The sequence below is a fragment of the Aulonocara stuartgranti genome (assembly GCF_965226115.1).
Source record: "Aulonocara stuartgranti genome assembly, chromosome: 5".
NCBI lineage: Eukaryota > Metazoa > Chordata > Actinopteri > Cichliformes > Cichlidae > Aulonocara > Aulonocara stuartgranti.
The window spans coordinates 21,344,416-21,366,944 of NC_138943.1; the positions used below are offsets into that span (position 1 = coordinate 21,344,416).

The window sequence follows — 22,529 nt, forward strand, 5'->3', positions numbered from 1 at the left end:
CCCCACAATATTTTCATGACAATACATTAGTGTGTATTTTGACAATCCGCCTACAAAGTATTTGCATGTATATTCAGCTTTAACTGTACTTATTGTATACTTTCTTTATTTTTTACTTTTTTGCTCTCAACTGATGACATGCAGATGCAGCTCAAATAGCTGATTTTGTTTCCACAGAAAATTTAGAAAATGTGGGCTAGTTCTGAAGAAGCACCAAGGTAGGCCTGGCTTTGCACCTGCAGCCAAATTGGGGCAGTGGAAAAGAGGCAGGACACAAATGTGCAATCAATACAGACAGTGTACATGTGCATATCAATTCACATGTACACATATCAATTCACAGGTTCTCAGGGGTGTTTGGAGCAGGTTATCGCCCTGCGTGGTATACCAGCCCACTAATTTCAGGGAGTGAACTATCTTGGCAGGCAATACAAGCTCTTTGACCATATAAAGCTTGTCCAAAGAAACAGAAGAGCGCACTGTGTTGGTAGTGAAGAAGGCATCTGCTCTACCTGAAGAAAGGAGGAAGAAAAGAAAAGAATGGCTACAAGTTTTTACGACCTCACGGCCAAACTGTTGACCGGGGAGACGTTTAATTTCTCGTCCCTAAAGGGCAAAGTCGTCCTCATTGAGAATGTCGCTTCTCTCTGAGGTACGACCGTCAGGGATTACACCCAGATGAACGAGCTCCACGAGCGGTACGCCAGCAAGGGGCTTGTGATCTTGGGAGTACCCTGCAACCAGTTCGGCCATCAGGTGAGAAATTTATCCCGTCTATCTGCGCTTTGAAGCACATGGCTAAGGCCTTTCTATCCCGTCAGTCTAGAAATAATCATTCTGTAAGTATCGTTACTCTAAATTTCCTGCTTTCACCGTTAATTTATCCTATTTTCCCGGAAATGGCTGACTTATTTGTATTTAATCAAATTAGAGGAAGTTATTTCCACCCCTTATTTAAAGGTTTAATCTTGTATAGTTCCCAAGTTTACTGGCAAGTTTTAGATCGGGCTTTAGTATAATATTAGTCAGCTTGTAAGTACAAGAGACACGTCTAAATCCATAGGTTATTAGTGCTGTTATTATATTAGCTGAATGCGCAAAGCATTGGTGACTTTTAGCAAGGAGGAAGTTGTGGCTGTGTGTGAGATTTTCGTCTTACAACAGAGTTTTTACGCAATATGAAATATACTTTAAAATGGTTAATATTTTATAAGGCGCTGAAGGACTACACAGGTTATTGTTACTAGTTACTTATTGATACATAGTTATTGGTGGGATTCAAATAATATTGAATACTTGCTGTAGGGAACAGGGAAGTTTGTATTTTCTGGTTCTTCCCGATAAGAATGAGCCAAGAGTGTAACTGTGTGCAGGAGAACTGCAAGAATGAAGAGATCCTCCTGTCGCTGAAGTATGTCCGTCCTGGAAATGGCTTCGAGCCCAAGTTTCAGCTCTTTGAGAAGATGGACGTGAACGGGAAGGACGCCCACCTCCTGTTTGCGTTCCTGAAGGACAAGCTTCCAACACCCAGCGACGACGCAACGTCTCTGATGACCGACCCCAAGCTGATCATCTGGAGCCCGGTGTGCAGGAACGACGTGTCCTGGAACTTCGAGAAGTTCCTCATCGGGCCGGACGGTGTGCCGTTCAAGCGTTACAGCCGGAGGTTCCTCACCATCGACATCGAGGGAGACATCAAGAAGCTCCTCAGCCAGACGAATTAAAACCTCGTCCGAAATGCTGAAGCAGCCTGCAGCTTAGCACTATGTGTGTGTGTAGCCTTCATAACGAGAGAAACACCACTGCGCTTACAGCTTCAATAGATGCCACCTAAACTCACCACCTGTGCTCTCCTGTACGCAGTAGCTGTCTCCTGCTTTCTTTTTTTTTACTAAATGAAGAAATCCTCTGAAACCAAACTGTGAGGAGGATATCTGATGAAATGTAAAAGGCAGGACTGTTTTATCTCTTCAAAGCTGCGCTGGGTGCATGTAAAGCACAGCTGTGGTGTCAAGTTTAAAGGGGATCAATAAATATATTTTTTGCAAACATTTCTCTGACTCCTAATTATATATATTTATATATATTTTCTTGTTTAAAGGTCATATTTGAGGGACTATTTTGTCAGCTTAATCTTATTAGCATATCTAAAAATACTCAGACATTTTCTGTAAAGGAGGGCTGGGGAAAGGTTATGAGTGGTAGATTATTCATCCACAGGCAAGTGTTGGCTTTGTATATAGCTACAGTACACCTGATTACAGGTGTGTTTCCTGTGCTTACATGCAATTGTACATCAGAGTTCCTTTTGCAAACAGTCAGCATTACTGGCAGGCAATTTAGGTTGCATCACCTGCAACCAGAGGTAATTATCTTAACACAGACAGCAGTACTTACAGCTTCAGCGTGAGGGTTATATTGCATGCAATTATTCTAAACAAAGCACCTCATTGAGGACTTGAGCTTTATTACGCTTTGTATCAAAGTACATTTAAGTATCGCATCACCTGAAACCAGAGGCAATCTGTGTTATATTGCAGTGCATGTCCAAACAAGTGAGCTTGTTGAGGCTTCCAGTCTTTATTGTAATTTGAATTCAAATATTTTTCAGTTAAAAACAAAACTGCAGATATCGGCAACAAGATAAATATGAGAACAATCATTTTTACACCTATTTAAAATAGTGTTGATTATGTACAGATCGAGTTTGAACTGCTGACATAATTTTGGGTGGATAAGAAGACAAGATTTTCTGCTGCTGAACTGTGTTTTCAGTTACATATCTAGATTACAGATATAAAGCTTTTCTAGTTTTAGGCATGAATGATTGTTTAGGTAGTTTGAACAACATGATGATGCCAGGACCAACCAGCAGGGAGGACACCCAAAGGCCCTGTATGTTAGCGTGCCATTATAAAACCAGGTGCAGATTTATGCCCCAGAACAAGCCTTGTGGGATTACATTATATTAAGTGTTAACTGTCACAAGTAAATGTATTCTAGTTTTTACTTGATCACATTCAAAACATCCAGTCACCACTTACAAATGTGCTCCAGGGGATTGTTGTGTATGTCTGGCCTTCAATAATATAAAATAAAAGAATCACTTTCAACTTTACTTAAGAGCCAACTGCTGTATTAGTATCACTGGAAGGAAAACTGGCTCAAAGTGCCTGCATTCAGTGAGAATGCTGTTAAATGACTGCTTTCCTCCACCCCCATCTGACATCTAACACATTTTTCCTTGTGATAAGGAGCAAAGTTCAAGTTTCATGAATAAAGCACCACTTTTATTCTAGTTTATTTCGCTTCACTCAGTGTGCTTAGAAGATATCAAATATCATAGCCATTTCAATACAGAGCTGCATTATTGTACAAGACTAATTAGGACAAGCTATCGCAAGTGAACTAAGGGTCCGGTCAGGCAGCTTAAAAGACACATTAAAATTATGTGGACGCATATGACAGACCAAACCCTTTAATGCTAAAGGCCTAACCATACACTTCCATGATTTCTAGATACACCAGAAGCAGGTAGATTTTCACGGAGAATTCAAAGTGCCTCCTTTTTAAACAGGTTGCAGGAATTGAAAGGCCGCTTTTTTCATTATGATTACAAAAAAGAAAAAAAAGAAAATACAAATTGTGAGCAGGGTAAGACTCCTCTCATGAGTTTAGGGCCCCGAGAGCAGAGCCCGTGCTGTGCATCAAAACATATTCGGGGGAGAAAAAAAAAACAACTCATGGCTGAACTAGAGCAAGGCCAAAACAAAAAAAAACAAACCCCCCAAAACAGCTTCTGCCACAACTCATGTCAAGATCTAGATGTTAGGGACCTTGAAATGAGACACCCTCTCTGTGGTCTAGATGCGGCACAGATCCACTGCTACCGGTAGTCTGAAGCCGAAGGATCCCCTCAGAAATAGTTTCACTTTAAACAGGTGGCATAAGGTAACAGGATTCTTTCAACAAAGAAGGTGCCATGTACTGTCATGTGTGCACATCACACTGCTAAAATTTACCTTAGCACAGCAAGAATATGTGAGATAAATCTAGGCACAAAGCCAGCATCCTGGAAACACATCAGTTTGTTCATTTTATCATAAATACCTTGGATCGCTTTGGTTGAAACAAATGCATTTGGCTTTTTGTTTTAAATATTTCTGACTGGTCTTGTGGGCAACAGAAACATTTGTTTATCTATATATTTGAGGGCACTTCTAACCTTAAGTTTCTATATTCACTTATATTCCTCTTCAATCCAGACTAGCAAACTACTTTAAGAAATCAGCAGACCACCCGCTGCAGGGAGGAAAGTCTCACAGTTCACTCTTATGTCAAGGCTGATGGCTGTAACTGACAACATATGAGACAAATCAAAATACAGGGAAGGTAGGATTAATAATTTTATGTCTGTGGAATCCTCTGCCACTAAAGTAGCTTTGTGTGTGCGTCCGAGTGTCTCTATTTGCCATATGCACTTCAGTGTGTGTCCCTTTTCATCTGGGCTTCCTAATTTGTGTCCATGTGGTCATCGGCTGGCTCCGGGGCTCCTCCCAATGACGCCGAAGGTTGAGGTTTAGAGGGGCTTTCTTCGTCTATGCGCTGATAGAACAGCACGTAGGCGGCTTTAGTCTGTAATGGCACAACACGGGTAAGATTACATTACTAGAAGAGGAATACTTGACACCAAAGTCAACACACCAGCAAGTGTCAGTACTCATCATTCTTTCACTTGAAAGACTAAAGAAAACAAACACCCAGTGATCACCAGTACACAACACTGAAAACTCACCACTATCTGATCCTCTGTGGCAGATGAGACGCTGCTGTCATCAAAGTAATACCACTTTCCATCCACTTTATTCTTGCCATAACCCGTGTCTGTTACACAGAGACGGTGTAAGGTTAACGCATGACTTTTCAGGAATTTTGTTCAGGAAGACATAAAAGTCTGATTACACTGCTTCACTATGACAAAAGATGGCATATCAAAGAAAAATAAACTGAGTGTGAGTGCACAATGAAAACAATGATGTACGAGGCTCTACGCCTTATTACATTTTAACCAAATGCAGCGTCCTTGGAGACAGAGTGACTTTCTGAGCACCCCATCTGCTGACACATACTGTCATATACTGTGTTCATGTTTAAAGGCTAAAAAAAAACTGCGACCAGCAGTTGGCATCAAAGACTACATAGGGGAAATTTCATTGTATAAATTAAATGCTGACTTACAGTGACCCCCTCCCATTCCTCCATAGTGGTTTGACACAGCAATAAGGTCGTAGACGTAGGGGCCGGCCTTAGGGTCACACACAAACTCAGACATGTTGAGATCCCTGGCAGAGAAAATACCATCAGATGGTGAAACCCTACATGTACTGCACTGTTTAAGCCATCCTTACTAAGTGTGAGTCAGACTTTTGTTTTAAAATAAGGATTTCAGCAACACAATCTGCTCTGTGGTTTCCGTTGGATCAAGTTCCTCAACGGTGTTCTAAGATTGAAATGTAGCTGTTAGCTTAACTGTGAGGCAACTTCCCTTTTATAACACAATAGAACATTTGTGTCTCTCTAATGAGGGAGTGGGGAAAAAGTTAACAAATTAACCAGCGTTGGGAAATCTTATGCATTTGTCACCTAACATCTTAGTCATGTAACAAACTCCATTGTTCCTCAGTCACACACCCACAGCAGCAGGTTTCTGGAGCAACCTTGGGTGTCTAGCCCAAAGTTGCCATGTGGAGGAAAAAACAAAACTGCAAAGCCCTCGATTAATGAACAACCTGGGCAAACAAATTACAAAAATCCACACAACCGTAAAAGATAAGAGCAGAAAGTAGGTCTAAATGTTCTATTTGGGGTCATGCCAGTTTATAAGATAATAATCCACTTCTTGTAAGTTGAATAAGTGTTTCCTCATTCAGAGCTCTGGTTGGTTATTCTGTGAATTTCAAACTACAGCTCCCTCTAGAGTCAAAGCTATACCAATACTACAGTGTTTTCCAGTTCCTTATTTTTAAATTTTCACTATTTTACATGAAACTGCATTAATGGTTGTAATCATTTTTCATACACTTCCTTTAACTTAAGACAAATCTTTTTAAAACACACAGTTTTTCCATTTATATTACAAGAGGCCTCTCAATCAACGCTGTAACATCAGTCATGGTTTAATGATGTTAAGAGTTGTCATCTTGATTGACAATGCAAATTGAAATTTAGCTGACATGACTAAGGAAGGAACCATCTTTACAAAGAAGGTTCTGTAAAGAAGTATTATTTTCTACCTTCACTACATGGGTAGCTGCTATGTGGAAAACTAAATCATTGTTTAGCCCATTGCTCTCTTATCTATAAACAAATCACACTAAAAATAAACTGAGAATCATGTCCTTATTTAGTTTTTCAAGAAGTTCTATTTGTAAGTACTGAAGTCAAAAATGTGTGATACTGATCTTGACAACAGTATGCTGACAAAGAGAATTTTAGTTTTTTTTATTTCTCCTACCAAAAGGTACAATATTAAAAAGTTAATTTGTAAAAAGCATGTGACTGAGTATATAAAAGGCAGGAGGATTTTTTTGCATCTGTATTTGCTAATGCTACTGGACACCGCCAATAAAAGGAAAGAGGGAAAACTGAGTAAAATATCAAAGTCCCAAATGGTGAAAAGACCAACTGAGGATTCTGCCACGACAGTACATACCTGATGGGAAAGTCCACCACTGTGTCCAGCTTGTCCCTCCAGCATCGGTTGTATGAGAAACGCTTTAGATGAACCACCAGAATCCGAGGAAGTGACCATAAGTCAAACTTCTTTGTGGCCTGTTGGTGTTTCTTGCATGTTGGACAATACCTACAAGAACATATTCAGTTTAGATAAAATATAATGTGTGTAAACATTTAAGAGTAAGTTATGCTGAAGGGTCCTCACCATGGGTCATGCTCTCCCAGTGTTTCCATTGTTGTAAAGAGCTCGATGCATTCCCTTAGAGCCACAGTGGTTTTCTTTTTTTGGGGCTGCAGCATGCTCTCATGCTTCTCATAAGCCTAAGCACAATATTTACACAAATATAAACAAAGTGTATGAGCGCTGTGTCACAGAACTGTGTGACGAATATCAACTGACCTCTGCTTCTGGTTCATCATAGTAGAGTTTCTTCGACTCTGTGTCCCAGTCGATGGCCACTGTGGAATGTGCTGCAGAGGAGAGAACGTGGAAGAAGCTGTGTTATCGTAAAGTGGCCTGAAAAAAGGAAACTTTCCATGCAATTGAAGTTTAAAGATGTACACTGACGATTAAGTTTGAGGACATTTCCATCACAAGGCAGCGGGCTAATGTTGGCCGTTCCGTAAGAGTTGACTATGCTGAATGTAAAGAGCTTGGTCGTGTCTCCTTTGGACCCATTTTGTAAGTCAGAGGCCTCCTCCTCCTCTTCAGATTGGCCATTTTCTGGCTCTGGACTCACTTGGTGGTCCATGGCCTCCTCTTCACCTAAACAGTGACATAAACCACATCTAATTATTCTTGTTGCAATGCTTTTTGAGTGCTCCTTGATGACGACTCCTCAGCTGGATATGAGTAGTTGATGTCAGCTTCGTACCATCATACAACCCATTCGTTTCATTGCAGGTCCCTGAGTGGTTGCTGCCATTGCTGGAGCTGGCGCTGCAGGAGGCCCCATCTGATAAGGGACTGCCACAGCCACCCAGGCTGGCATTGAGACTAGAAGATGTAGAACATTCAGGGGCCTGACTGCAGCTGGATATGGTGGCTGAGGCTGACGCCCTGCTTTCAGTAGAAGGGCTCTGGGAGCGTTTTACATAGCGTCTGCAACACACAACAAGGAATACGAGTTAACATGGTTAACCAATTCTGGAAAGAATTCAGGGTGTGCATGTTCTGCTCCCTTTCCATTAAACTTCTTCATGCCAGATGTACTGTATGCACACTGCTACTACACCATAATATAGCTGAATTTCTTTTTACCAATACAGTAGGTTCTTACCCAATCCTCTCTAGGATCTTATCATAAAGAACGTCTGCTATGAGGTTATGTCTGGGCACGGTGATAAGTAAAGGCTGGCCAAACAGCATGGTGCTTGTGGAGCTTCCAGCATGCTTTGAGTGGCGCTCCCTGAAATAAACAGGCAGGCTCATCCTTTCACTGTTCTCCTCCTGTACCTCATACCTGCAGAGAGCGTTGACACAAAAAAGGAAACACGTCTTACACTCACATTGTACAACCACAGTGAGTGAGTTCTCAGATCATCACCAGGTCAATAACACAAACTTACACAAAGATGTCATCCTTTTCCATGATTTGGTTGAGACCATCATCCCGTCTATAAAGTTTATGGAATCTGTGATTGTAAACATCTGCCACCACCATCTACAAAGATAAAGGAGGCAAATTTAGAACAAACTATAAACTGTTTCCCAAGAGTAAGAAAAACAAACATGTGAGCATCATAAATTAGACAAAACTCGTGATGTAAAAGAATAAGATTCTAACATTTTCTGGAGAGATTCCACAGAGTTTGGACAAGGCGCTGCACAGGTCTGTTATAGTACCCAGTTTGGGGACCACCACCCGATACTGCAAGACAAAGAAAACAACATATGATGTTCTCAGTGACTATGCTGCTATTTTAAAGAGATATAGAAATATATCTTAGACATATCAACTATCAAATTTTTTTTTAAATCTCCAAATCGTAGATACTTATCAGTTTGACTGTGGATTTAGGTCTGGAGCAGCGAGTGAAGGTTAATGCCAACTCACCTGTGTGGGTCTTGACTGAGGGTCTGATCGCACCAGGAAAACTTCCATGGTACGGTCCTTCTTCAAGGGCAGAGGCAATGTGAGGTAGCAAAATGGGTCAAAGGTAACAGATACCTTGGAGCACTCTGGGCATACCAAGGTGGATTTGAAGAGGCCATGGAAAATATCAACTATAATAGAGTCATTGCGCAAACGGTGGTTTGTCCAGGCTTCCTTGGCAACAATCTGTAGTTCACCAAGCAGTGGAGAAAAGGAAGAAGACCTCCATTAGATGGCATTTTAAAACCATCAATTCAACGATGATATTGCTTTCTTGTTACTATACAGAAAAACTATTTCATGTCTAGCTGTCAGTATAAAGCAGACTGGCAGTCATTCTGTTTCAAATTTAAAGGTTCTGTAAAGGTTGATATTTCGGCACCACCATGAGAGAATCAGACAGACTTTTACTCTTTAGAGACAAAACAACACGATATCTACATCTGTACTATACCTCATCTGGACGGCCCTCTGCATCCCTTAGGGCCAAGTAAGGCTTCTTCTTGACCCTATTCAGATCTTCATGGAGCCCGTCAAGAAGGAAGGCCAACAGCTCCTGAGAGTCCTGCTGCTGATAGCCTGAAAACTGGGGGGCAAAGCGTCCGACCTGGGTCTGACAATCAAAGGATGATTATTATTACCTTCATAGGCCTCGATGAGTTTGCCTGAATGTATTCAGTCGGTATACACCGACTTCAGTTCAAGCTATTTGACACAACTTACTTTGAAGGTACGTGGGGCCACATAACTGCTGCGGCTGAGCCACATTTGTTTTACTAGATCTGCATAGGCCTCAGCTATCTCCCCCCTCATTCCCAGAGGATTCTCTCTGTTTATCTCTGCCTCATACTGGTCAGTGAGGAAGTACTCTGTGAGTGGAGATGCATTGCTCAGGCACTGAGGGAACAGGAACCAAAAAAAGAAAAGACACGAAAAAGGATTATGTGCACAGAAATATTAAAGCTCACTTCCACTAAGCGGAAGCTGCAAATGCTTGTTGTTTTTTTTTACCTGAAGGGCAGAGTTCATGAAGCACGTATTTCCCAAATTACTGAGCCCACATAAGCCAGGCTGCGATTGTGACTCCCTGTAATTGTAGGAGCTGTATGAATTGTAGCCCCCATATCTGTTGGCAGAAAGGATGTGATAGTTTGTCTGTAGTATTGTATTCAGGATACAGCTGTTAACACATGGTAATCAAGTAAGCTAGGTGCATATAAAATCCCAGTTGTCCTACAAATAAGCCTATAAACTACGTGCTCTTTATTATTCAGCATACTAGTACACTAAAGCATGCATGCAATCTACATTTTTTTTTAAACTTAAATATGGTCAGACAATAGACAACGGGCATCTTTAGATCTTTAATCACTCTCTCAATGTAACAAAAACTAATATTTTCTCATTTACTGTCTACATATTTCTGCAAATTTCATTAAAGCAGCAGACTACATAAAGAGCAAATGCATGCAGCTGATTATACCGACACAACATATGCAGTTGCAAACTACTGAAATTTGGTGTGAATATATTTTGTGCTTTATTCTGGGTGACATCAAGGAGCTAAAACAAATAAATACAAATTTAATTAAAAAACTGAGATGTTAAAAGGATAAGATAAAGACTAATGGCATTACAGACAAAGTAAAACATCACACTCCTAGTTTTGCAGCCTGTCAAGAATTTTTGTTTGTCTTACAAACTACAGAGTGGTCTGTGGGAACACAATGTGATATAATGATTTGTAAGAATTTTAACAAGTTGGAAGATGTCGTCACATTTCCTTGAAATATCTTTGAAAACTCCACTTGTTGAAAACTTAGATTGGATATTGGAAAGTTGTTTTTCCCCTCTTTTTAAAATTAAGTGACAAGCTGTGTGTAAACAGTGAAAAGAAATATCACTCCTATGCCTTACAAGCTTTGCCAGTATTTATCCATGAGAGGTAAAGTTTCAATAAACAACAAAAGAGAGGGGAGAAAAAGTAGATCGGAAAAGGTGCCTTGCCTGTTGCTGGATGAGGTGCTGCTGTTCAGCGTGTATCCAGGGCTGCAGTTGCTGTCTCCATTGGTTACTGTTGGGGATGCGTTTGAGGAGAGTTTTGGAGAGGTAGTGAAATTCCTGGATGGGGTTGTACTTGATCTAGTAAGAAAGAATGAAATCGTGTTTCAGAAAAGCACATTCTTAAATATGTAAACAAACATGCCTGCGTGACTGGAGAGGAGAAGAAGAAGAAGAAGTAAAAAAAAAAAAAAAAGCTTACTTGGGATGTGAAGCTTGTCTGGGCCACGTACCATCCTCATTTTTGCGCTCAATCACAAGCACCTGGGAAAATATTCGACATGAAAGCTAGGTTGGCACACCTGAATTTCATGCATGACTTTACACATCTCAGGCTTGAGTTTAATGCTACACATATGCCATATGCCACCAAAACTACATTAGCCATAGTTAGGTTTATGACCTGCACTTTTGTGACTAACTAATGTTTCTTTATTCTAATACATTGTATTTTTCTTCTAACTTGAAAGCTGCTATGACTGATCTGGAATTCAGTGGCCGCTGTTATAAAAAAAAAAAAGAATTGAATTAATGCCTTCATCTTCTCTAACCTTGATTGTGAATATAACACACAAGTTTATTATTGAGCTGTAGTCAAACAATAATCTCAGTCTTATTTGAATAGCACTACCTGTCCCTGGAAAAGACCAGCATCCTGTACGGTGCTGTCTGGCTTGTTCAGCTGCTCGTACGTATTGCTCATGTATTTGTTCCAGAGCCTGGTCTCTTCCTCTGATGGGATATTGAACAGTGTTCTCATCTCCTTCTCTATAGTGTCTAAAAATGAGAAAAGTTTGATAAATAAGCATGAAGAGTCAAATAGTTTTATTCAGCAAACACCAACGTATAAATTACACATGTGGATGCTCACCTATAGTATCAGCTTTACTGAAATGACGTGTAACAACATTGTCCATATTGTCATTCTCACACAAGTTCAGCTCCAGCAAATAGACCTCCACTTTACAGTGCTTGACAAACATGCCATGTTCAACGACCTAGAGAAGAAAAGAGACATTTGGAAGCCCAGTCCACGCACTCTGGTACAGGGCTAAAATTAAGAATATCTTTAACAGCCTTACCTTCCTGACGATAGGTCTCTGGCCCTCAAGGCAGCCGTACCAGCTCACTAGCTTATTCCATGCCTCAGTAGGTACTAGGACATAATCAAGCTCATCTATAAGGTGCTCTTTCAGGGCTTGAGTCTCATGGTCTTTAAGGAGAAAAAGGGAAAAAAAAAAAAAAAAAACAACACACATAAGTATAAGCTAAAGAACTAAATGTTTTGTTTTTTTATTTCTGTGTGGAACTTATATTGTTCAAGCAAAATCAACAGCAGTCCATTAGGGGATTCTTTTTAAAATGACAATTTTACCTGAGAACAGGCCAGAGTTATCAATTGGTCCTGGATAGAGGCTTCGTTCTCCAACATTGTACATATCCCAGCTGTCAAACCCCACATACTTCTTCCACTGTTTGAACCACCGACTGTCTATTAGATACCTAAAACAAATTGATCAGTCACAGTTAAAGAAAAACATATCACTCGTTGGAAGATCCTCTTTTCCCCTTAAAAGCTTTAACATTTATATTTCGTAATGGATTTCTTCCCCCAGCATAAAAAAGGGTCAAGAGATTCTAAAAGGTATGGTATAAAAGGGCACACAGCCCTACACTTTCCCAGAAGATTATGCAATACCAAACTGCCTTGGCATTTATAGTAACTGCAAGCTAGTTTGACTTAATCTCATCTAAAGAATCTCCTTTGGTTAATAAACTTGTATCCACACTGCAACACGCATTCAAATGCTAATTCAAAAAGCTGGACTATGGCTCTTTCGTGTCAACACTGTAAAATTAACGGGCTTCAAAGTGTCAAACAAACAGTTGCATGATCTTATCCCGAGATTAGTTTTGCCAAGCTATGCCTGACAGTGTTTAAGGCTCCTGGAAATGAATACCAAAGGACAGTAGTTCAATTTTAACAATACCATAAATGGAAGGGCCGAGTCATTTAAATAACTCCAGAAAAACAGGTTAGCTTTGCAGCTAGTGGCTGCAAGAATGAACGTGACCTGGTCGTTTGGCACCCACTTCTATTAACAAATGAGATTAACGGGCACGCTTGCCCATCTCACATGTCTGTGGTGTTGTGTTTACTGGCTGAGGTGAAGCCTCTTTAGTACACCGGCTGCAGTATGCCCAGGCCTGAGCAGTGTTAATGGTCTGAAACTATGTTAGCTAACATAGTTGGCTTGCCGGTAAGGGGAACGTCACACGGTTTAACCGGTATGTCATGACAAGCAGGTAACTACTTCTCACATTAATTCTGTCAGCGGGCCCATTTCCTCATCATCATCCCGCAACTGACAACGAGACTGTTTCACTGGAAAAAGAAACTACAATCTGAATCCAGGGCCTTAGCTATTCTGACAGTCCACTAGCTACCACGACTGCTAACGCCGCTCAACTCATCACAAAACAGGCACTAATTAACGTGCAAATGAGTCACTTGGCAGCTGGGTTGCTTGTGTGCGTCAAGGATAATATCTGTTAATACAGGCATTAGTACTAATAGAGAAATTCAAATGTCGGGCTGACTAGCAGCAAGCGTGCTAGCCTGCCAAACTATCATTAGCACAGCAGCTATCGAGTTCAAGCTTACAAGCATTGCTGTCATTAGCTTGCTAGCTTAGCATGCTAACACTTCCTGTTTATCGGCTAATGATAGCTAAAGACCCAAGTATTGGTGGCCGCTAGCTTACCATTCGTCACCCTTTCTCAGAGACGTTTTCAAAAGAGACCCAATAGTCTGTTTTTGACTTTCGGTTGAAGGAGTCGGTATTTGTGCAGCTACCGGCTCCGAGTCGGAGTCCGCTGCGTTACCCGACTCGGGTCCGCCTCCCTCGGCCATCATGCAGCCTGTGTGCCGGTAACGTGAACGCGCTGAAACACACGCACTGGGACGGGCTTCATTTGCCTCATTCTTCCTCTACGGGTGGTGCATAGCCGCGGAGAGCTGCTATTGCACTCCAGCGTTCAGTCACTAACACTACTAAACCGGTAAGTTACGGGACATTCAAATGCCAACTGACTGACAGCGAGTTTCCCATAAAAATGATCTTACAATTCTGTGCTTCAACTCTGTGTTCGCTAACCTGATGATAACTTTCACTTACATGATAGGTTTTTAGAGCTCGTTATCCTCCAGGCAGTTAGATAAAGCGAAGACTGTAAATTTTAACGGGGACCGAATGCAAATGTTTTGTGTAACAATGAGCTATTATTACTGACGAGGACAAAATTATTATCCTCGCTATGATTTAAAAGTTTTTGTCAACATTTGTCCAAGTGTTTTTTTTAATATAGCAAGGGGTTTACAACATAGCATTTGCAAACATAATATTGCTCTTTAGAAAGCATAAATAATTTCAGAAAAAAGGATGATTACCAGGGTCAGTATTATTACCCCCCCGAAAAACTGGTCTTTTCATTGACCCACAGCACAAACCGTTGTTGTGCAATGACGGGTTTTAACTTTGTAATGCTCAAAGCTTGCAAAATCAGGTCAAAACTGAGGACTGTCTTTCAGTTTACACATAGTATTAAAACCCTTAGCAAAGATTTGAGCTGTCACCAGAGAAAGCATTATACCAAAAGCAAAATTTATCAATTTAGATTTCTGTCAAGAAATTCAAAGAGTGCCACACAGTACAGAACAAGCCTGGCATATGAAGGTATGTATCTTGCGAAATGTGAGAGCTTGTACTGGCAGAGATAGGAAGCAAAAGATTTCAGACACTGTGGAAAGAAATCAAGTGAGAGATGTGTCTAAAGAACAACTGCCAAGACATTACTCAATGACTGAGCCAAGTCAGAAATGATAGTCTCAAAGAAGACAATCACTAGAACCCTGCACAGGAATGGACTGCGAGGTTGCAGACCAAGAAAAACTCCACTTATGCAGGAATGACACCTTTAGGCTAGACTGAAGTATGCTAAAGAAAACTTGGAGAAAGACTCTGTATACTGGAAGTGTATCCTTTAGTCAGATGAGACAAAGCTAGAGCTCTGTGCTCATGGCTCATAGAAATGCTGCTTGTGTTTGAAGAAGTAAGAGGCGTACAACCCAAAGAACACCATCTCCACCATGTAACACAGTGGTAGGAGTATTGTGCTGTGGGGATCAGTTCATCTGAAATGTGGAATCTTCTCAAGGTGTAAGGAATTGTGAAAAAAGAAGGATTTGTGAAGACAATGACACAATTATAAGTCTCTGCTTGTGAAGAACAAAGCATTTTAGGTCCTCACATAGGGGAGAAAAGCGCTATATAAGAACTAGTCCATTTATTGTGTAGTATTTGAGATATTCATGTTCAAACATTGCTTTAGATTTCAAATTGTGGAAAAAAACATTGGAAGAGGGTCAATGGATGATTTTCTTTTTTGAGAAAAGTACATCTTGAAATGTATTTTATATATGAAGTTAATATTTCATAGCCACCATTATATACCCAGTCTTTGTACCATGCAATCAAAAATGGTCAAGCAGAAGGCTCATGGTGATGAGATCAAATGACTCCATTCATAGACACTGCACTTTTTTCCCTAAGGGACATGGTCATGAATGTAGCCTTTTCACAGCTCTAATCGCTTGTCTTTTCTATAGATCGAAATCCAGTTTTCACTTTGGTCACAGTTCTTACTGCGACACTGCCCAGTTGAGCAGGCTTTGTGACTGAAGCCTCTTTCAAGTCACTTTTTCTTCTTTTGTGCCATTTTGACTACATCCATCCTGCCTTATATCAACAGTTCAGGCTGGTGTTGATGGTGTAGGGAATATTTCCTTGGCACACTTCGGACCCCTTTGTTTTCCACAGAGCATAATTGGATGCTTACGTTACATTTTACACCTGTGTTCAAGCATGATCATCCTTCATGTTCCTCAATTCATTTGTTCACTTGCCTGCATTTCTTTATGCAATGTAAACATGACTGACAGGCTGTTAAAACAAGATTGCAGTATAATTAAAAGACAACTTACTTTTGAGTGACATTTTGTCCATTTAAAAAAAATTCAACTTACTACTAATCATCCTAACCCAGGTAAATGAAGCAGACACTGTATTGTGGAAAACTGACAACAAAAGAGTAACGTTAATGTCCAAGGTATCTATTCAAATCCTTTACTGAGGATGAATGTGCCATGTGTATTATTTGAATATTCAGCTGTAGTGCTTTTTCTTCCCTTACACTGAACGCTATTATTCAAAGAAACAAAAAAGAAAAAACCCAGCACAAAACAAAAACATCTATTTCTTCATATTTGAAAAGTGTTAGTGTACATGGAAAACAAATACAACTATTTTGAATCAAAACAGACTTTATACTGTACAAAACACAAGGGAGTTAATTACAAAATAAACAGTCTACATACTTCAAAAACAATATCTCGATGACAAAACTCAACATTTCCCCTGCCACAAAACAAACAAACCTAACCTGTTCTGGACCTGCTTCTATCTGCAATCTAAAATATGAGCAATGATGGATGGTTAAAGCATTATTAAATATAGATCATTTTGACCTGTAAAACTGTTTTATGTACTATTTTGTTTTTAAATGACACATACAAAATGAAGACAGCTAATCTAGCTGTGCACGACATTAGGAAAAAGAAGCACTAGGCAGTTCAGATTCTATTACTTAATGGCATTATGATTGCATTCAGTTTCAAGCCAACAAGAACACATTAAAAAAAAAAAAACAAAAAAAACCCATCATGTAATTTCTCTAGAACAGCCCTTTCTTTGAAATAACAAAGCAGGGCTCCCTATTATGCATGAGGCAGCAGTAGAACCAGTGTATTTGTGTTCATTTCAGTTCATTTAAGGACAGGAATGGAAGGTAGATACAAGTGAAAAGACCACTACAACAAATTACACGATGTAAACTTTGCATATGAAGGGATTTGTCCCAGTTTTGTGGTTTCAGATAAAAAAAACAAAAAACAAAACCCCAAAACAAATCCCTGAAATAATCAAATTTCAAATTGGATTCTCCAACAAGGAAGTGATTAGGCCTTCAGAAGATTCCGCTTGGCAGCTCCTTGCTGAACATGCCATCAAAGTCCAACTCCCGGCTCATCAGATCATCCTCTACATTCTCAAGCGCCCACTGATGGTCAGTCAGTTCCAGTGCCTCCCACTCAGCCTAAAAATCAAAAACAAACAGCACATGAAATTCCCAAAGCCCCATGCCACCAACCCCAACCCCTCTGTAGTTAATTCAACTAATTATAGACATAAATACTTTGAAAGCTTTATTTGTATCTGCAGGCATGGCCATGGCAGCACCGCTCATCTGCTCCTGCATGATCCTCGACTGGTCTGCGCCTGTGGGCATTCAGTCACAAAGCAAACACAATCAGTATGTGGGCATTTTCACTAAAGTCACATGATGTAATCTAATTATCCGTTTTAACATTTAAACCAATTTCAACTTTGTGAAAGACTCCACTTACCGTTATCTTGGCCTAGGATTAAAGAGTACATGCTTCGAAGTCCAAACACATTCAGGAAATACCAGGATGCTGAGCTCACCCTGCATAATACACACGCGCAAACAAATCACAATGTCATCACACACTAGCTTAAGCATTTTCATATCAATAAATAATCAGTGGTGCAGTATGAGTCCAAGTATCTTGCTTTATTACCAAGAAGCATCCAATGAGAGCAACTCTATTCCTTGTTGCAGCATGGGCTTAAAGCGCAGCGTGAGAGGGAAGGGAACCTTAGCTGTGCGAAGGAAGCACAAGCAGAACATCGGCATGTAATTTCTATTTAAATGATATCTTGACAAAGGCAAACTTGCTTTTGTGTGGGTCAGGGAGATAAATTACTTGTTACAAATCCTGAAAAAGTCCAGTTGATCCAGCCACCGATGAGGATCATGGGAAGCACGTTGGTTACGTTGCCCTTCATCATATCTGTCAGCATGCTCGGATCTGTGAACATTTTATGGGTAAAGAAAAAACTTTAAACGCCAGAAAACTGAAAAGATATTAATAAATACTTTTTGCACATTGGTAGGAGATCCAGCTTCACTCTTGATGTAGAGACAGGTGTCAAGGTGTTAAGTTGCTGGTTGGCCAACCTGCAGTATGTATGCTGGTACCATGTACTCTAGAACTAAGGCTGATGTAGACTTCTGTGGGGAACCTTTGTAGAGTCTATGACGTCACCTACGTAAGTTGCAGACATTTATCCTTGTGTGTGGTTATGTGTTAACTACAGTGTGGTCGTGTCCTGGTGTTTTACATGCAGTCCCAAGTAGGGATGGGTACCGGTATCTGGCGCCTTGATGGCACCGGTTCTGACATAAACGGTAGTAACCAGACCGAAAAGCAGCGCACATTTCGGTGCTTTTTTTTTCCTGAGCTGTGATACATTTTAGATTCTAGCCAATCATTTTACGTTTCCGAGGATAGTAGGCGGGGCCAGGTACGTACATTCTTTTAGAGCAGAGCTACAGATTAAAAATGACCAAGGCGAAGCGGTCAAAAGTCTGGCTGTACTTCACAGCAAAATATGAAAACTCAGCAGCCTGCAACAAGTGCTTTAAGCTGATACTGTGAGACTGTCAAAGGAGGTAACACCTCAAATCCGATGAAACACCTGGCGACGCATAGCGGGTTTTTTTAAAAGCCAAGAAATGCGCTGTATTTGATAGCTTGCTGCGAGACCTCACACCGGGCACATCTACTGCGGGTGGGTTGCCTGTTATCGGACCCGGAGTTAGCAACATCCCCCAAAAACCCGAAGAGGAGAGTCCTGGCCCCTAGCCCTGCCAGTGTAGCAGAAATGATGAGGATGATGATGCAGCAGCAGCCGTTCTTCTCTGCGTGAGTAGCTTAATGTTGTTCGTGTGTAATTTATGTTGAGTAGGCTAACCACGTTATTACATTAATGCATGTAAGGTGAACTAGCAAACATCATCATAGCTACATGCGGCTGTCTTCTTGTTTGATGGCAGATACTCCCTTCACCCTGCCAAAAAGGCTAAAATGACCAAAGAAAAAGTGGAAAACAGTTAAACATGAGAGGTTTTTGGACAAAGTTTGTGTTTTTTCCATTGATTAAGCACTGCTTCCAGCCAAGAGTGATACCATATATCCCCTATAGCTGCAGAAAAGGCTAACATTGTTATCTTTTTACAAAAAAAACAGCTAAACATAAGAGGTTTTTGGACCAGTTTTGTGTTCTCCATTCTTTAAGCACCGGTTTAAGCACCGGCACAGTTTCAAAAGTACCGGTTTGGCACCGGTATCGGATAAAACCTAAACGATACCCATCCCTAGTCCCAAGTCAACAGAAAAAAAGAAAATGCTTTCTGGTAACCAGGTTTTAGTTTTTCCCTGAGCCAAACCTATTTGTCCCTCTAGTCTTTCCACTTCTTTGTACATTTCCCCCATATCAATCCTGATAGTTTCAGCACTCTCCCCCTCCAGGAATTTGCTGACATGTGGGAGTCCTTATACTGATGCTATTATACTGGTAACTTCTCTTTATAATTAGATGATGATTGTTATTGCCTCACTGTTAAATTCAAAAAATATGCAGTGGAAAAAGTTAATGTACAGGAGGAATCGACGGTGCAGAACGAGCCAAGCATAATAGTTGTGGGCTGTGTGGATGTGTTGTGTAGTTACAGTTCCAGGGAAGTGCATTTTAAGTTGTGCTGTAGGGTTTCAGAGGGGTTTGCATGAATCCCCAGTCAGTCTGCTGAAGAGTCCTGCTCTAGGCTGTGCTTTGTTTTTCATGCAGATTGGTTTAACACTATGAGACAACACTTTGCATGGTCACATTTCAGCCATCTGAAAAAAGACTTTTTGGGGGTTTACATTTTACATTTATCTCAATAACAATAAAATTTTATTTGACTTTTTAACTATGCACCTGAGCCGAGAATCTTCTGAGACCTCTCCACTTGGCCGAGAAAAAATGTTAGTACTGTCTCCCAGTTTAATAGTGACTTAGTAAAACTCTCACAGGGCCTGATTAAAAAGGGTCTAAAAAATGTTATTTCAGTGAGGACATTCAGTTGACCCTCTTGCTATTTGTGTGATCATCCCGCTGATGAAGGCTGCATAGAATTGAGTCATCACCACTGCATTGTTGCATTTTCCATATCTTTGTATTGATCACACCTAAAAACGATGGCATTATTGAACTAGATTAGAGATTTGAGCTACTTCTAAAGAGATCAACCACAAATGTGCAGGATCTAACCCGCAGCGTTTCATTAGGGCAACATTTTCATTCATACTTCTCCTTCCTCTTTGTTGTGTTCTTTCAGTACTGGATGACACACAAAAACACACCAATGAGCTCTGCGGTTATGTAATCACTGATAATATGTTACCATAACTGCATTACATTACAAGACAAGTAGTAATGCTCTTTGCAGCCACATCATCTGATGTTATGAATCAATCAACACACTTTAAATATTGGTATGACAGCTTTGTACATTCAGTATGCTTTTCCCATTTAGTTGTGAAACATATTGCTTCACGTGTAAATGTGTTGTGTCTTTCCACTCACTCCACTTGATTATAACTGATTTATTTTTTTATAACATTTTATAAAAAAAACCCAAAAAACGAGAAGCACATTAATTCATAAATGTGATCTAACAAAGGTAAAGGGAAAAAATTAACCATGTTTGCTGTTCATATGGCTTGTAATTGGGATGAAGTAAACATCTGTTGAGTAATTTAACATAAAATTGTTTGATAGTGTTAATTTGGAAAGCCAAAACTCTAGCGGGTCCACCAGACCCATGAACATTGGCTGAGTAACAAAAATATGAACACCACACAAGGGTTAAGACCACGTGTAAGGCAAAAAAAACAAAAACAAAAAAAACATTTTGTATGGTTGGATCTTAGCAAGGTTCCAAGTAGAGCTTCAACATGCAAGAAATGGGAGTGAGACTAAACATTTTTTTGAGCATGCAAAACTGAAAACAATGCTTAACTGAAACAGGCTGCTATCAAGTGGTCTTAAACTTTTGATTGGGACTGTAGTAATAATAATAATAATGATAATAATAATAATAATAATAATAGGCAAGAGAAAAATTTGTATTGTGCTGTTCTGGTTTGCTCCAGCACTTTCTCCTCCTCTGCCTCAGAAACTCTTAACCTTCTTCCTAACTCACTTTCCACCTAAGGAGTTGTGTAATCAGCCAAGACTCTTTATGAATTATTTTACCAGGACTCAGCCGTAGCTTTAAGTGGAAATTCTGAGAATCTGTTATTAAAAAGATTTGTGAAAACACTGCTCGTGTCCCATGTCTTTCAGCCACATACTAAACAACCACTTTTTCTTTTAGAAATTAGAAGTTGTTACAATTTCACAGCTTGCTCTTTATTTAAAAAAAAGAAAAAAAAAGAAAAGAAAGAAAGAAAAGAAAAAAGTCTCACCTGTCATTGGAGAGGGTGGGACAACCTTTCTCTTGGTCTTCTTGAAGAATCCGTCTTCTTGGTTATTGAAGTAGAACTTCCTCATCAAAAAGGACTAAAACACACAGAAATAATCACTGATATAGTCAAAGCACATACAAGTAAACAAATACATTGGAGTTCTCACTCAACTTTGCAACTCACTTTAGGCAGCCTACCTGTTTGGGAATGTATTTTCCATTTTCTCTGAGAATTCTGCTCCGAATAAGTACCTGGCTGGATTTGAAGAAAAAGTCACACATATGAGCTCAGCATTGTTTTTCCTCCTTGTGATTCGGTTTATAATTAGATATGATGTATGACGCACCTGTCAGAAACTTGTTCTAATGTCAGCTTTTTGTCACTTTGAAGGAGAATAGATACATAATGCCGTATAACCCCAACCAGAAAAGTGATGAAGACAATGGGCAACACCACCCAAAGTCTAATATTGGAGTCCAGCAGAAGCTCCGGCTCAGCCATTCTGTCTGGTTACCTGACAGGAAAAATAAATAATTAAATAAATAATAACAACAACAACAAAGCAAAAATAAGAACGGCAAACAGAAAACAAGTCTAGCTGCTTAACCGAAGACACCAGCATGCTTTTTTTTGTAATAAGTCGGGCTGAGACTGACGCTAGAGGGATGGGCTGTCAGGTCCTCCGGTTAGCTAGCCAGCGCCCGTGACATTAGCGACTGACACTGAGCTAAGAAAATCCAGTTAAACGACACCATTTGAGTTCATCTTCGCTGTGTGGTAACTATATGTTGAAAGCGTCAACATCTTTATTTAATAAAACTGCTATGTGGATTAAGAAAGCTGACGCTAGCGGAGTGCTAATGTTAACATTAGCCGGGTGGCTACCTGCTTCTGGATGTATGGGTCACTGTAGATGAGAGCTGGCCAGTGGTCTCAGCACAGCAACCGCCGCTCCTAGTGTGTTCCCCAGCGGCGACAGACACACCCCATGCACCGTGTGAGGTAGTTAAATAACTTATATAATTTCTAACGGTTCGCATCCACTACTGTGACCACTGCTCTGCGTTGGCTCTGGGAATGAGGAAGATTTTCTGCTTCTGCAGCTCATCCGTGTCGCAATCACTGGGACTGCAGCGCCACCTCGC

At 40.3% G+C, this 22,529-nt stretch overlaps 3 protein-coding genes across 4 annotated transcripts; 1 reads left to right on the forward strand and 2 right to left on the reverse strand.

Moving 5' to 3' along the window:
• The first annotated feature begins 419 nt into the window (after positions 1–419).
• Positions 420–3,740, forward strand: gpx1b (glutathione peroxidase 1b). The gene is made up of 2 exons (XM_082534270.1): positions 420–756; positions 1,374–3,740. The coding sequence occupies exons 1-2, from the start codon at positions 541–543 to the stop codon at positions 1,722–1,724; spliced, it is 567 nt and encodes a 188-aa protein (XP_082390396.1). The 5' UTR covers positions 420–540; the 3' UTR covers positions 1,725–3,740.
• usp4 (ubiquitin specific peptidase 4 (proto-oncogene)) lies at positions 3,269–13,961 on the reverse strand. 2 transcript variants are annotated; one of them, XM_082534269.1, is made up of 22 exons: positions 13,658–13,961; positions 12,268–12,395; positions 11,975–12,105; positions 11,764–11,890; positions 11,524–11,669; positions 11,095–11,156; positions 10,839–10,973; positions 9,843–9,918; positions 9,555–9,728; positions 9,286–9,444; positions 8,793–9,017; positions 8,523–8,606; positions 8,305–8,399; positions 8,016–8,198; positions 7,611–7,837; positions 7,304–7,501; positions 7,136–7,206; positions 6,941–7,056; positions 6,713–6,862; positions 5,239–5,342; positions 4,796–4,884; positions 3,269–4,635 (listed from the first exon to the last, which is right to left on the reverse strand). In XM_082534269.1, exons 1-22 carry the CDS (start codon positions 13,807–13,809, stop codon positions 4,513–4,515), a joined length of 2,955 nt encoding a protein of 984 aa, XP_082390395.1. In that variant the 5' UTR covers positions 13,810–13,961; the 3' UTR covers positions 3,269–4,512. The 2 variants fall into 2 exon arrangements, with proteins under 2 accessions (XP_082390395.1, XP_082390394.1); XM_082534268.1 differs by having other exon boundaries at positions 9,843–9,957; positions 13,658–13,960.
• A 2,296-nt stretch (positions 13,962–16,257) lies between these two features.
• emc3 (ER membrane protein complex subunit 3) lies at positions 16,258–22,522 on the reverse strand. Its single transcript, XM_082533892.1, has 9 exons — positions 22,270–22,522; positions 21,731–21,898; positions 21,582–21,639; positions 21,385–21,478; positions 17,797–17,901; positions 17,611–17,692; positions 17,416–17,495; positions 17,205–17,287; positions 16,258–17,105 (listed from the first exon to the last, which is right to left on the reverse strand). Exons 2-9 carry the CDS (start codon positions 21,883–21,885, stop codon positions 16,977–16,979), a joined length of 786 nt encoding a protein of 261 aa, XP_082390018.1. The 5' UTR covers positions 21,886–21,898; positions 22,270–22,522; the 3' UTR covers positions 16,258–16,976.
• Between the last annotated feature and the right edge of the window lie 7 nt (positions 22,523–22,529).